Source organism: Geotrypetes seraphini, chromosome 2, assembly GCF_902459505.1.
Source record: "Geotrypetes seraphini chromosome 2, aGeoSer1.1, whole genome shotgun sequence".
In the NCBI taxonomy this organism is placed as follows: domain Eukaryota; kingdom Metazoa; phylum Chordata; class Amphibia; order Gymnophiona; family Dermophiidae; genus Geotrypetes; species Geotrypetes seraphini.
Window position 1 is genome coordinate 61,739,499 of NC_047085.1, and position 14,877 is coordinate 61,754,375.

A 14,877-nucleotide genomic window follows, 5' to 3' on the forward strand; every position below is an offset into this window, starting at 1 on the left:
TCTGGCTAGTCCTGGAGTCCTTCTATCTGTTGCAACTTCCTTTTGCCGCATGGGCAGAATGTAGAACAGTGAAAGCATCCAGTCTATTCAATATGATACCACATTTTGTATCAGGTAAGGATCTGTCTATGCTCTTCATGTACAATTAAGGTGAAGGATTCAGTTAGCATGTAGTATCTGGATAGGAATCTATGTAATGTAATGTAATGTAATTTATTTCTTATATACCGCTACATCCGTTAGGTTCTAAGCGGTTTACAGAAAATATACATTAAGATTAGAAATAAGAAAGGTACTTGAAAAATTCCCTTACTGTCCCGAAGGCTCACAATCTAACTAAAGTACCTGGAGGGTAATAGAGAAGTGAAAAGTAGAGTTAGAGGAAAAATAAAAATAAAATAAACATTTTAACAAGACAGCATTGATCTAAATACTTTGGAAGGTAGAAGAGAGGAGAGAAAGGAATAGAAGCAGAAGGGGGAGCCGTTGAACAGTAGAATTCTGGAGAAATTTAAATGATAGAAATAGAACAAAACAAAGACAAAAGGCAAAACAATAGATAAGATTAAAGATAAATCATAAGCTGGAAAGAAAAATAAAATAAAACTTTGTCTTCAATCCACGGTTTCAGCGTCAGTGATGAAGTGGAGCAAGTAAGTTTAGGAGGAGCGATTGACGTTTCCAGAAAGGACTTCTTCAGGGAAGAGACTTGGCAGACAGTCCCAGGATGCCTATGTCTCCTCCCCTGCGATGTTCTCCCATCCATGCATTCCCTCCCAGACACACTGCCCGTGCCCCAGCCGCTCCAAGGAGGCTGCCCCAGATGAGGCCCACGGTGAATGCAGGATTCTCTCCTCTGCGGGAAAGCCGCCCGGAGCCGACAGTCGATCTTCTTAGCGGATTGCATGGGGGGAAGAGTTCACACTCTTGGTAGGATCGGGTCTGTGTGCTCTTGGTGGTTGTGGTTGGTCTCGTTGCTGCTTAGGTGTAAAAGCAGTTGATCTCCACTGCTGCTGATATTTAAAAGCAGGCAGATTGATCTCTCCAATGGACTGCAGGGGGAGGAGTTCACACTCCTGGCAGGATCGGGTCTGTGGGCTCTTGGTGGTTGCGGTAGGTCTCGCTGCTGTTTGGATGTAAAAGCAGTTGTTTTTCTTCTGCTGCTGATATTTAAAGCAGGTAGATTGATCTCTAAAACGGGATATAGGGGGAGGAGCTCACATGCCTGGTTGGATCGGGGCAAGGGCTCCTATTATAGGCAGCTGGTCTTGCTGCTACTTAGGTGTTAAAGCAGTTGATCTTCCTAGCGGACTGCAGGAGGTGTGGAGCTCACACTCCTGTCATGATCTGGTCTATGGGCTCTTGGTAGTTGCGGTTGGTCCCAATGCTGCTTAGGTGTAAAAGCAGTTGTTCTCCCACTGCTGCTGATATTTAAAAGCAGGTAGATTGATCTATCCAATGGAATGCTGGGGGAAGATCTTATATGTCTGGCTGGATCGTGGCAAAGGGTTCCCGGTAGTGGTGGCTGGTCCTATTGCTGCTTAGGTGTAAAAACAGTTGATCTTCTTATCGAATTGTAGGGGGGGCAGATCTCACATTCCTGGCAGGTTCAGGTCTGTGGGTTCTTGGTGGTTGCGGATGGACCCGCTGCTGCTTAGGTGTAAAAGCAGTTGTTTTCCCAATGCTGCTGATATTTAAAAGCAGGCAGATTGATCTCTCCAACAAATTGTATGGTGAAGAGCATACACGTCTGGCTGGATTGGGACAAAAGCTCTCGATAGTGGCGGCTGGTCTTGGTGCTGCTTAGGTGTAAAAGCAGTTGATCTCCTACTTCTGATAATATTTAAAAGCAAGCATATTGATTTTTCCAACGGAATGCTGGGGGAAGAGCTTACTTGTTTGGCTGAATCAGGGCAAAGGGCTCTCGGTAGTGGTGGCTGATCCTGTTGCTGCTTAGGTGTAAAAAACAGTTGATCTTCCTAGTGGACTGCAGGGGGAGGTGGAGCTCACACTCTTAGCTGGATCGGGTCTGTGTGCTCTTGGTAGTTGCGGATAGTTCCACTGCTGCTGAGTAACAGTACGGCTTGTTTTAGTTGCCTAGTAGTAGGGTTATTGGTGCTCTAGGGCTCAGTGTAATATACAGCATGGTCTTTTCTTAGGTGGGTTAGGACTGTTATGGTTTGGTACATGGGTTTTCTATATAGGTTTTGAATGTCTTTTTTGCAGGGGTTTGTGTTATTTTGCAAAGTGTTCTGCCCTACTTGAAAGTAGGACCTTGGAACCCAAAATAAAAATACTCAAGACTAATGGCTTTCACGTCCTGTAGAGTCACCACACAAACAAAAATCAATCTGATTAAAAAAAGTGTTTGGCAGAGGAAGGTGTATGTGTCATTTCTGTGATGATAATTACAGGAAGAATATTTTTTTGTATAGTGTAATCTATATATATATATAAAATCGGAGGTATGTATGTGTGTATGTATGTGTGTGTGTGTGTATGTGCCGCGATCACGCAAAAACGGCTTGACCGATTTGAACGAAACTTGGTATACAGATCCCTCACTACCTGGGGTGATATGTTCTGGGGGTCTCGTGGCCCACCTGCACACGTGGGCGAAGCTACAAACATAAAATCAGATTTCACCCATTCATGTCAATGGAAAAAATGTAAAAAGCTGCCATTCTCACAGTAATTCAAAAACGGCTTGACCGATTTGAACGAAACTTGCTATGCAGATCCCTCACTACCTGGGGTGATATGTTCTAGGGGTCTCGCGGCTCACCTGCACACGTGGCCGGAGCTACAAACAGAAAATCAGATTTCACCCATTCATGTCAATGGAAAAAATGTAAAAAGCTGCCATTCTCACAGTAATTCAAAAACGGCTTGACCGATTTGAACGAAACTTGGTATGCAGATCCCTCACTACCTGGGGTGATATGTTCTGGGGGTCTCGCAGCCCACAACTCTATGTTGCTTGCTCAAGGGTGGGTTCACCCAAGAATTTATATGTTCTTGCTCCTGGAGGTGAAACTAAAAATGTTGTTTATAATCAAGTTTTGCGTTGGTTGTAATGTATTCATTTTGTCAGATATTTCACATTATAATTTGAATATATGTGTGTGTGTGTGTGTATGTATGTATGTTCCAGCATAACTCTTCAATGCATGGACAGATTTCAACCAAACTTGACATACACATTACTTACTATCTGAGGACACACACTGTGGGGGTGGGAAGGGGGGGATATGTAAAAATGATTGAAAATGACAGATTTTAGTATCTACCCCATAGTGTTTTCGGGCTCACAGATGAATACTCAGCATAACTCTGAAACGCATGGAGAGATTTCAACCAAACTTGGTACACATATGACTTACTATCTGGGGAAAAATATTGTGCAGGTGGGACGGGGTAAAATACTGTGGGGGTGGGAAGGGGGTGATATGTTAAAATTATCAAAAGCGACAGATATTAATGTCCAACCCATAGTTTTCGGGCTCGCAGAGATGAATACCGACACTCCCGATGCCGTTTAAGTCTAAGTTCAGCCCCATAGAGAGGGACATTCCTTTGGGACATGTGGAGGGTAGGGGGTTGGGACATGGGGGTGGGGCATATGGGACATGTGGGGGGGGGTAACGTGGGGGGTGGGACATGTGGGACATAGTGGGGTGGGACATGTAGGGGGTTGGACATTTTGGGATAAATAAATATCCGGGCAACGCCGGGTAATCAGCTAGTACTGTATAATAGGGATAGCTCTATTCTTGGAGAATACTGCATTTTTGATACAGAACTAGAGGTGCAGGATTTATATTGAAATTCTGACCAATCCGATGGTGAATCCAGACATCTTTCCACACAGAAGAATTTGTTGAATGGAGCTATCAGTTATAATGGCAGTTTTACCTGGTAGCTGAAACTAGCTGGAGGGAGACAGCTACCTTATGCACAGAAGTTCATAGTATCTTAAATTGCTAATTTTAAAAAGGAGGTTGGGAGAGGGGTGTGCGATGTGGTGAAGGACATGATGTGTGGAAATGGCACTTTGGCGTGCCCCTTCCCCTCCATACCTAGCTTGCTTCCCTGTTGTCACCCAAAAAATTTCTCTCTAGAAACGCCACTGGAAGAAACATGCTGCAAGTGAAGGGAAGGGAAGAGAGGAGACACGCCGTAGCCCTCAAGGTGAGTTCAAAGGTGTCATAGATTGAACGAGCCATGAATTTTCTAAGCTGCAAGAGACTGGAAGAGCATTGGCGGAAAGTAGAGAGTTTTCTGTCAGGTAAGTATTTTTCAAAAGAAGCCAGTTGCTGAATGAGGTGCTTCATATAAAAGGAAAAATGAGAGGCATAATTACTGGATCTATTGGCAAGCATAGCATTTTGGTATAAACGCTTGCCAAATTTATCCATGGCCTTCCCCTCTCTGCCAGGAGGGACCGAAGCATAGACACTAGCGCCTGCAGACTTTTTGAGAGTGGACTCAACCAATAAAGACTCATGTGGGAGCTGAGGTTTGTCAAAGCCTGGAATTGGGATGACTTTATATAAGGAATCCAATTTTCGAGAGGCCCCAGGAATGGTCAAGGGAGTCTCAAGATTTTTATAGAAAGTCTCCTTCAAAATTTCATGGAGGGGCAATTTAAGAAATTCCTTTGGAGGCTGATCAAAGTCCAAAGTGTCAAGGAATGCCTTAGATTTCTTGGATTCAGCCTCCAAAGGAATTGAAAGAGACTTGCACATCTCCTTTAAAAAAGATGTAAAGGAGGAATGTTCCAGCCTAGAAGAAGGTTCTCGCAGAGAGGGGTCTTCCTCACCCGAAGAAACCTCATCCTCAGAGAGCAAGGGCTCTTCAGAGTCATCCCAGAGATCAGGATCTCGTACCTGAGAAACACAACCCCGAGTCCGGTGTCGAAGGCTCAGCGTGTCGGGTCTTGCGTACCGACTTCCCGGAACGCAAGGAGGCAGCACCTGGAGAAGTTAAAGGTTGCCGATGTCAAGACTGATCAGACATAAGTAAAGGCTCAGTTGTTTGAACAGCCCGATGAAGACCTCTCGGCTCCGCAGATAGTACTGGCATGGAAGTCGAAGAGGCAGAATGGACCGGTACCGAAAGAGTGGAAGCCGACAATAACGGCTGCTCCATGGTCGGTACCGGCGGCTCAGACCAGACCAGGACTGGAAGGTTCAGTGCCAACAGAGCAGGAAGGAGTTGCTGCAATTGTTCCTTAAGTTGGACTTGAAGGACAGCCGCAATACGGTCATCCAAAGAAGGCACCGGTATCGCTTTCTTTTTCTGCGGTACCTGCGGTGCCGCTCGACGCCCAGAGGATGAGAAGGCCGAGGAGGATGCACTCACCTCTATAGGGGCGGAGCATTTACGGGGGCGCCTCGAGGTCGGCAGGACTGGACTCTCTGTCACAGCGACCGGAGGACGCTCCAGGGAGGAAGGCTTCTTAGCCGGCTTACCTGGAGGGTGCGACGCCGGAGCAGTGTCACGCAGCGTCGATGAAGTGGGAGCCGGTTGAGAAGCTGCCGATGCCGGTGTCGACGCCGAGGGATCAGTCATCTCGGCACCAAAAAGGAGTTTCTGCTGAAGCTGCCTGTTTTTTAAAGTGCGCTTCTTCAGAGTAGCACAACGGGTGCAGGTGGAAGCCCTGTGATCCGGACCCAAGCACTGCAGATACCAATTGTGCGGGTCGGTCAACGAGATGGGGCGTGCACACCGTTGACACTCTTTGAATCCTGGCTGAGGGGGGATGAAGGTGAACACGGCCTCCGCCAAATCGAAAGCGGAGGCTTCGTTGATGACAACAAGACCCGCCGGGGCGAACCCGAGAAAAAATAAAACAAAAGAAAATTGTGTTTTTTTTTGGGACGTCGGGAACTTAAGGAAAAAAGAAGAAGAACTTTTTCGAAGAAAAAATACGCGAGCGGGAAGGCAAGCGAAAAAATTTCAACAGCCTTTGAAAAACACGCGTCTTCTTAGCTCCGCGGAAACTAAGAAACTGGGGACCAACGCCTCTGTCGGGCGGGAAAGCACTCGTGCATGCGCGGTGCAGCCTAACTAGAACTTTCTAAGTTCTTGGAGTGTAATCACTCTAAAATTGTCCATACCGGGGCTCCGTCGGTGCCGTTACCCATCAGTTAAGAATATGCTGCTTGCTTATCCTGGGATAATTAACAGTTCTCTCTGTTCACAAGGTTTTTCACAATGATAACTTAAATTTTGCCCTCTTAGGGCTCAAAGAGCAATAAAACGAGGTCTGAGAGATTATTGCTAACAAACTTCCTGCCCCATACCTTCACTGCTTTTTTTGTTCTAACCCTGGAACTATGCCATTCTGATATTTAACAAGTCTTCAGTATACTAAAGATTGTTAAAGAGCATAAAAAGCACAGTTACTTACCGTAACAGGTGTTATCCAGGGACAGCAGGCAGATATTCTTGACTGATGGGTGACGGCACCGACGGAGCCCCGGTACGGACAATTTTAGAGTGATTGCACTCTAAGAACTTGGAAAGTTCTAGTAGGCCGCACCGCGCACGCGCGAGTGCCTTCCCGCCCGACAGAGGCGTGCGGTCCCCAGTTAGGATAAGCCAGCTAAGAAGCCAACCCGGGGAGGTGGGTGGGACGCAAGAATATCTGCCTGCTGTCCCTAGATAACACCTGTTACGGTAAGTAACTGTGCTTTATCCCAGGACAAGCAGGCAGCATATTCTTGACTGATGGGTGACCTCCAAGCTAACAAAAAGAGGGATGGAGGGAAGGTTGGCCATTAGGAAAACAAATTTTGCAAAACAGATTGGCCGAAGTGTCCATCCCGTCTGGAGAATGCATCCAGACAATAATGAGATGTAAAAGTATGAACTGAGGACCAAGTGGCAGCCTTGCAGATTTCCTCAATAGGAGTGGAACGGAGGAAAGCTACAGATGCTGCCATAGCTCGGACTCTATGGGCCGTGACAGAACCTTCCAGTGTCAGTCCGGTCTGAGCATAACAGAATGAAATGCACGCTGCCAGCCAATTAGACAACGTACGTTTAGAAACAGGACGTCCCAATTTATTCGGATCAAAGGACAGAAAGAGTTGGGGAGCTGATCTGTGGGGTTTCGTATGCTCTAAATAGTAAGCTAGAGCCCTCTTACTGTCCAAAGTATGCAGAGCCTGTTCTCCAGAATGAGAGTGAGGTTTCGGAAAGAAGACAGGCAGAACAATGGATTGGTTGAGATGGAACTCAGAGACACTTTGGATGTGTACGTAGAACTACCTTATCATGATGAAAGACTGTGAAAGGTGGGTCAGAAACTAGTGCATGGAGCTCACTGACCCTCCTGGCAGAGGTGAGCGCAATAAGGAAAAGTACCTTCCAAGTGAGAAACTTGAAAGTGGCAGTAGCCAAAGGTTCAAATGGAGGCTTCATTAAAGCGGAGAGAACCACATTAAGATCCCAGATCACAGGAGGTGCTTTAAGAGGTGGTTTTACATTGAAAAGACCTCGCATGAATCTGGTGACCAGGGGATGAGCTGAAAGGAGTTTTCCATGGACTGGCTCATGAAAAGCAGCAATAGCACTGAGATGGACTCTGATGGATGTAGATTTGAGGCCAGAGTCAGACAGAGAAAGTAGATAATCCAACAATGTCTCCACTGCAAGGGACGTGGGATCATGATGATGAAGAAGACACCAAGAAGAAAACCGTGTCCACTTCTGATGATAACATTGCAGAGTGGCTGGTTTCCTGGAAGCATCCAGAATAGAACGAACGGGCTGAGACAGAAGAGAATCATATGAAGTCAGCCCGAGAGATACCAAGCTGTCAGGTGTAGAGACTGGAGGTTGGGATGTAGAAGGGTCTCTTGATGCTGCGTAAGCAGAGAAGGAAATAGTGGAAGCAGAAAGGGTTCTCTGGAACTGAGTTGAAGTAGAAGGGAGAACCAATGTTGTGGAAGCACCTGCTGACATAGAGATTGAAGAGTTTGAAGACGGTTGGATGGCAGGAATGCTCTCATGAGGACTGTGTCCAGTACCGCTCCAATGAATTGAAGTCTCTGAGATGAGATTTGGGTAGATTGATCTCGAACCCCAGAAGCTGTAGAAACAGGATGGTTTGGTTGGTGGCCAGGAGCACTGTTTGAGATGAATTGGCCTTGATTAACCAATCGTCCAGATAAGGAAAGACTTGAAGGTGGTGACAGCGTAGAAAGGCAGCCACCACAATGAGACATTTGGTGAACACCCTTGGAGAGGAGGCAAGACCGAATGGTAGCACCTTGTATTGATAATGACAGCGATTGATCATGAAGCGGAGATACTATCTGGAGGTCAGATTGACCGGTATGTGAGTGTATGCTTCTTTGAGATCGAGGGAGCATAGCCAGTCGTCTAGATTGAGAAGAGGGTAAAGAATGGCCAGAGAAAGCATCTTGAATTTTTCTTTGACTAAACATTTGTTGAGATCGCGAAGATCTAGGATTGGTCTGAGATCTCCTGTTTTTTTGGGAACTAGAAAGTAACGGGAGTAGAATCCCTGTCCCTGCTGATCTAGAGGAACTTCCTCTATAGCGTTTAGAAGGAGGAGGGATTGAACCTCCTGAAGAAGGAGGGCAGACTGAGAAGTGTTCAAAGCAGACTCTTTTGGCAGGCTTTGAGCTGGAAGGGTCTGAAAGTTGAGAGAGTAGCCGTGGTGGATGATGTTGAGGACCCATTGGTCCGAAATGAAAACCTCCCACCGGCTGAGGAAAAGAGAGAGACGACCACTTATAGGTTGAGGTAGGTGGGTAGAAATTGGAACACTGGCTATGCTTTGGAGAATGCAGTCAAAAGGGCTGTGTCGATTTTTGTTGTGGAGGTGGCTTCACAGGCTGCTGCTGCTGTGGCCTGGGAGGCTGACGTTGCTGTTGACGTTGACGCCTGGGTTGCTGGGGAGCTGCTGGCAATGGGCGAGCTGCATAGCGTCGATTGCTGTCTGAAAGGCCGAGTCTGAGGAGGCTTTTTCTTAGTTTTGAGCAGGGTATCCCAGCGTGTTTCGTGGGCAGAGAGCTTTTGAGTGGTCGAGTCCATGGATTCCCCAAAGAGCTCATCCCCCAGGCATGGGGCATTGGCTAACCGATCTTGATGATTAACATCGAGCTCGGATACTCGAAGCCAGGCAAAGCGACGCATGGCCACAGACATCGCAGTTGCTCTGGAAGTAAGTTCGAAAGTGTCATAAATTGACCGAACCATGAACTTACGTAGTTGAAACAGAGAAGACGAGCAGTGATGAAAAGCTTGCTGTTTGCGCTGAGGAAGGTACTTTTCAAATGAAGCCATGGTGGTAAGAAGATGCTAAAGATAAAACGAAAAATGAAAAGCATAGTTACTAGATCTGTTAGCCAACATTGCATTTTGGTAGAGCCTCTTACCAAATTTATCCATGGCTTTGCCCTCTCTGCCAGGAGGTACAGAAGCATAGACACTAGCCCCTGTGGACTTTTTAAGAGTAGATTCCACAAGCAGAGATTAATGCGGAAGCTGGGGCTTATCGAAACCAGGAATAGGAATTACTTTATACAATGAATCTAACTTACGGGGAGCTCCTGGAATCGTTAAGGGAGTTTCTAGATTCTTGTAGAAAGTTTCCCTCAAGATGTCATGAAGAGGGAGTTTCAAAAATTCCTTTGGAGGCTGATCAAAGTCAAGGGCATCTAAAAAGGCTTTAGACTTTTTAGATTCAGCCTCCAAAGGAATGGATAGAGAGTCACACATGTCTTTCAAAAAAGAAGTGAAAGATGTGGATTCATGTTGAGAGGATGGGTCAATCACAGCAGGCTCATCCTCATCTGAGGAACATTCACCCTCAGACAGAAAGGGCTCTTCAGAGTCACCCCACAGATCAGGGTCCCTGATATGGGAACTACGGTCTCGGGACTCTGGGGTGGATGGTTCCAAGTGCCGGGATTTGCGCACCGACTTACCCGACCTCATCGATATGGAACCGGGAGACGTTACCGGTTGCACCGGTGCCGAAGTCTGTACCGACTGATGCTGGGCTCTCGGTTCCGGAGCAAGAACAGGCATCGATGTCGATGAGGCCGAGTGGACCGGTACCGAAGCGGATGCAGTAGATAATAGGGGTTGGTCTACTACCGGTACCGGTGGTTCAGACCGGACCGGCACCGGAAGGTTCGGTGCCAATAGAGCAGGAAGGAGTTGTTGTAACTGCTCCTTTAGCTGCACTTGGAGGACGGCGGCAATACGCTCATCCAAAGAAGGCACCGGTACCGCCTTTTTCTTTTGCGGTACCTGCGGTGCCGCTCGACGCCCCGAAGATGAAGGGCCCGAGGTCGAAGGACTCACTTCAATCGGGGCGGAGCGCTTCTGCTGGCGTTTCACGGTCGGCAGGACTGGGCTCGCTGCAATAGAGACCGGAGGACGCTCCAGCGGGGAAGGCTTCTTAGCCGGCTTACCTGGGTGCGACGCCGGTGTGGTATCACATGGCGTCGAAGAAGTAGGTGCCGACTGTGAAGGTGCCGATGCCGGTGTCGATGGTACGGGATCGGACATATCGGCACCGAAAAGTAATCGCTGTTGTATCTGGCGATTTTTCAAAGTACGTTTTTTCAACGTGGCACAGCGGGTGCAGGTGGAAGCCTGATGCTCAGGACCCAAACACTGTAGGCACCAGTTGTGCGGGTCCGTGAGAGATATAGGCCGAGCACACCGCTGGCACTTTTTAAAACCTGGCTGAGGGGGCATGAAAATAAAAACGGCTTCTGCCAAATCGAAGGCCGAGGCCTCGATGGTGGCAGTAGGCCCCGCCGGGGAAAAACCGAATTGAAGAAAAAAATAAGGTTTTTTTTTTTTTTTAACAAAAATAAAAGAAAAGAAAAAAAGGCAATAGAGCCAAAAGGGTTTACGCGAGCGGGAAGGCGTAGAGAAAAAATTTCAACGGCTGTTGAAAAACGCGTCTTCTTAGCTCCGCGGAAACTAAGAAACTGGAACCGCGCGCCTCTGCCGGGCGGGAAGGCACTCGCGCGTGCGCGGTGCGGCCTACTAGAACTTTCCAAGTTCTTAGAGTGCAATCACTCTAAAATTGTCCGTACCGGGGCTCCGTCGGTGCCGTCACCCATCAGTCAAGAATATGCTGCCTGCTTGTCCTGGGATAATATAAAATTATATATGGTTTATCAAATTACCTTAATTCCCCATGGTTGCTGTGGATGGCCTAAAGTCCAATAGGAACATCTAATATGCAGTAGATACAGTATGTTGTATGTCTATTGACAATTCACAAGGATCCTAACTCCGATTAACCTTCATCCCATTCCCCATTATTGCAACAATGGCATTACAATGGCAGACACTTATAGAACTTAAGACCAGATATACTCACCATGACAAAAATGTCATCAGTGCATCTGACCCTAATTGTAATGTTCTGTTAGTTAGTGGGTTAGAATGAAACCAGTGATTCTTTTACTTACTTTCCCTCTGAGCTGTAACTGTTCATGCTTCCATCTGTAGATTCTCGACTTGCTTGCCGAGTCATCCAATTTCTCATCTCCACAGCTAATCCAGTTTCTGTACTTCTCTGGATGGTGCTTTTTAGCTTTTTGCCTCCTGCTTCTATGGAGTAAAAAAAAAACCAACCCTCAGATAGATTAGTGTCATTATCTTACTGGAGGCAGCTAATGACATGGTGGAAAGAAGACAAATCAATGGGACACTGTATTACCTGGGTACAAATTATATTGCAAGGATAGAGTAGATCAAATTAGAAGGGGGGCAGGGGGGAGTTGCGCTAAATGTTAAAGAGGGAATTGATTCAAATAAAATAAATATTCTGCATGACATAGATCAGGGTTCCCACACTTTTTGGGCTTGCGAGCTACTTTTAAAATGACCAAGTCAAAATGTCTCCCAACAATAACATTTTAAAAAACACAAAACACATTGAGGTCCTTTTATCAAGGTGCGGTAGGGGGTTTAACGCGCGGAATACTGCACATTAAACTGCCTTCCGCGCTAGTTGCTAACGTCTCCATTGACCAGGCGTTAGTTTTTTTGCTTGCTGCGGGGGTTAGCGCATGATGAATTGTCTGACGTGCTAACCCCGCTAGCGCGGCTTGATAAAAGGACCCCATTGTTCGCAGAGAAAATGTGAATTATCATTTATATTCTGGGGTTTTTTCAAAGAGGTCAAGGCAGATGACTCTATACAATGTCACCTCAGTAATAACTATACAAAAATAGACAAATATACCCCCTCCCTTTTTACTAAACCATAATAGCAGTTTTTTGCTGAATGCCCCGTGCTGCTCTCAATGCTCATAGGCTGCCTGCGCTAAAACCTGCTATTGCAGTTTAGTAAAAGGGGACCATAGTGCAAAATATAGACAGCAGATATAAATTCTCAAAACAGACAAATTTTGATCACTAAATTGAAAATAAAATCATTTTTCCTACCTTTGTTGTCTGATGAGTTCATGAGTCTCTAGTTGCACTTTATTCTGACTGTGCATCCAATATTTCTTCCCTTCTCTCAGCATGGTGTATGCTTCCAGACCTCATTCCCTCCACCAACTTTTTCTTCCTCTCTCTCTTTGCCCCTTCCCTTTTCTTTATTTCCCCTGCCTCCTTCTTTCTTTCTGACTCTCTGCCCCTCTTTCTTTCTGTCTGTCTTTCTCTCCATGCCCCCTTTCTTTCTCCCTGTCACCCTTCTTTCTTTCTTCCTGCTCCCCCTTCTTTCTGTCTCCCTGCCTGCCCCCTGTCTTTCTTTCTCCCTGCCCTCCACCAAGCCACAGGCCTCTAAACCACCGCTGCCCCAAGCTCTCCCTGCTTCCTGACGCATAAGCGTCGGGCCGACCAGCATTCCTCCCTTGACATCAATTCTGATGTCGGAGAGGAAGTTCCGGGCCAGCCAAGCAGCGATTGACTGGCCCGGATCTTCCTCTCTGACATCAGAATTGACATCGGGTGGGGAAGGTTGGATGGCTCGGCGCTTCTGCGTCGGGAAGCAGGTAGAACGCAAGGCAACGCGATCGACTCACGTTGCCTTTGTGATCTACTGATCGATCGCGATCGACCTTTTGGGCACTCCTGACATAGATAGTAGTGTGGAATCCATATGGATAGAAATTACATGTGTGAAGGGAAGGAATATAAAGGTAAGGTTATACTATCATCCCCCAAAGCAAAATGAGCAGACAGATGAAGAAATGTTTTCAGAGATTAGGAAAGGATGCGCATTGGCTACCAATTGGCCATAGGATCATGTTTAAAATAATATTTCTTATTTTTAAAACTTTAGCTTTTAACGAACCACAATTCATATCTAAGTTATTAATTCCATACAAACCAAAACGATCATTAAGATCATCGGAACAGAGTCTCCTTTCAGTTCCATCTTTAAAGGTTATTGGAACCAGAAGACTAGACATTTTTACAGTTATGGGCCCTCAGTGGTGGAATATGTTACCACAGTATATCCGTTCTGAACCTGATTCTGTTAAATTCAAATCTCTTTTAAAGACTTTTTTATTTAAAGATGCCTATGATTTTTAACACAATTTCTGAATTCTTTTTTTTACATTGTGCTCTGGTTTTTTATAATACCTTCCCTATTGTTCTTTCCTTTATTTTAACAACTCCCTATTATTGTAACTTTTCCCCCTTTTCCTTAATTCATGTATGTATCGTTTATATCCTGTATTTTTGAACTATTTTGTAAGTTTCTTTATTAAAATTGTATCATGTACATCGCCTAGAAATTATAATAGGCGATTCATCAAAAACTGAATAAACTTGAAACTTGAAACTTGAAAGCTGGAGAATTGGGCAACGGTATAATAATAGATGATTTCAATTATAGTTCTTTCAATAATCCTTTCTCATATATATAAAGGCAGGAGACTTTTTACTAACCTGGAGACACTGTATTGTGTGATTTCAAATACCCCAACATTGACTGGTTAAATGTTACATCGGGGAGTGCTAGGGAGGCAAAATTCCTAGATGTCACAAATGACTGCTTCTTGGAGCAACTGGTCCGGGAACTGACAAGAGGGGGAGCTATTTTATATTTGGTCCTTAGTAGAATGCAAGCCATAGTACAGGAGTTAATTGTGTTGGGTCCGCTGGGAAACTGTGATCATAACGTGACCAAATTTGAGCTGATACCAAAAGTGACGTCGCAAAAGAAATCTACTGTAGAGGTGTTTAATTTTCGAAAGGGCAACTAAGATAAAAATAAGGAAAATGGTTAAAAAGAAGCTAAAATAATCAGTTGCAAAGGTTAGCACTATAAACCAGGAGTGGATGTTATTTAAAAATACCATCGTGGAAGCCCAGACCAAATGAATTTCACATAACAGCAAAGGTGGAAAGAAGAGGAAACGAGAGCCATCATAGTTAACAGGTTAAGTGAAAGAGGCTATTAGAGCAAAAAAAACCCCAAAAAACCATCCTTCAAAGAATGGAAAAAGGATCCAAATGAAGAAAAAGCACAGTTACTTACCGTAACAGGTGTTATCCAGGGACAGCAGGCAGATATTCCCACACATGGGTGACGTCACCGACGGAGCCCCGCAGCGGACAGCCTCGAAAGCAACTTGCTTGAAGATCTCGAGCTTTCGAGTGCTGCATCGCGCATGCCTTCCCGCCCGAACTAGGGGGCGCATCTCCTGTGAGGATCCTCAGTTCAGATACCAAGCTAAGAAGCCAACCAGGGGAGGTGGGAGGGTTGTGGGAATATCTGCCTGCTGTCCCTGGATAACACCTGTTACGGTAAGTAACTGTGCTTTATCCCAGGACAAGCAGGCAGCATATTCCCACACATGGGTGACCTCCAAGCTAAGTAAAAGGGAGGAGGGAAGTTGGCAATTT

The 14,877-nt window shown here is 45.8% G+C and overlaps 1 protein-coding gene across 3 annotated transcripts in view; it reads right to left on the reverse strand.

The window, feature by feature from the left end:
* Positions 1-14,877, reverse strand: part of RIMS2 (regulating synaptic membrane exocytosis 2) — a 1,127,809-nt gene that overhangs the window by 60,669 nt on the left and 1,052,263 nt on the right. For all 3 annotated transcript variants that reach the window (XM_033933083.1, XM_033933078.1, XM_033933082.1), the window contains one exon: positions 11,478-11,619. In XM_033933083.1, the coding sequence (XP_033788974.1) occupies positions 11,478-11,619 (142 nt within the window). The remainder of the gene's footprint in view (positions 1-11,477; positions 11,620-14,877) is intronic.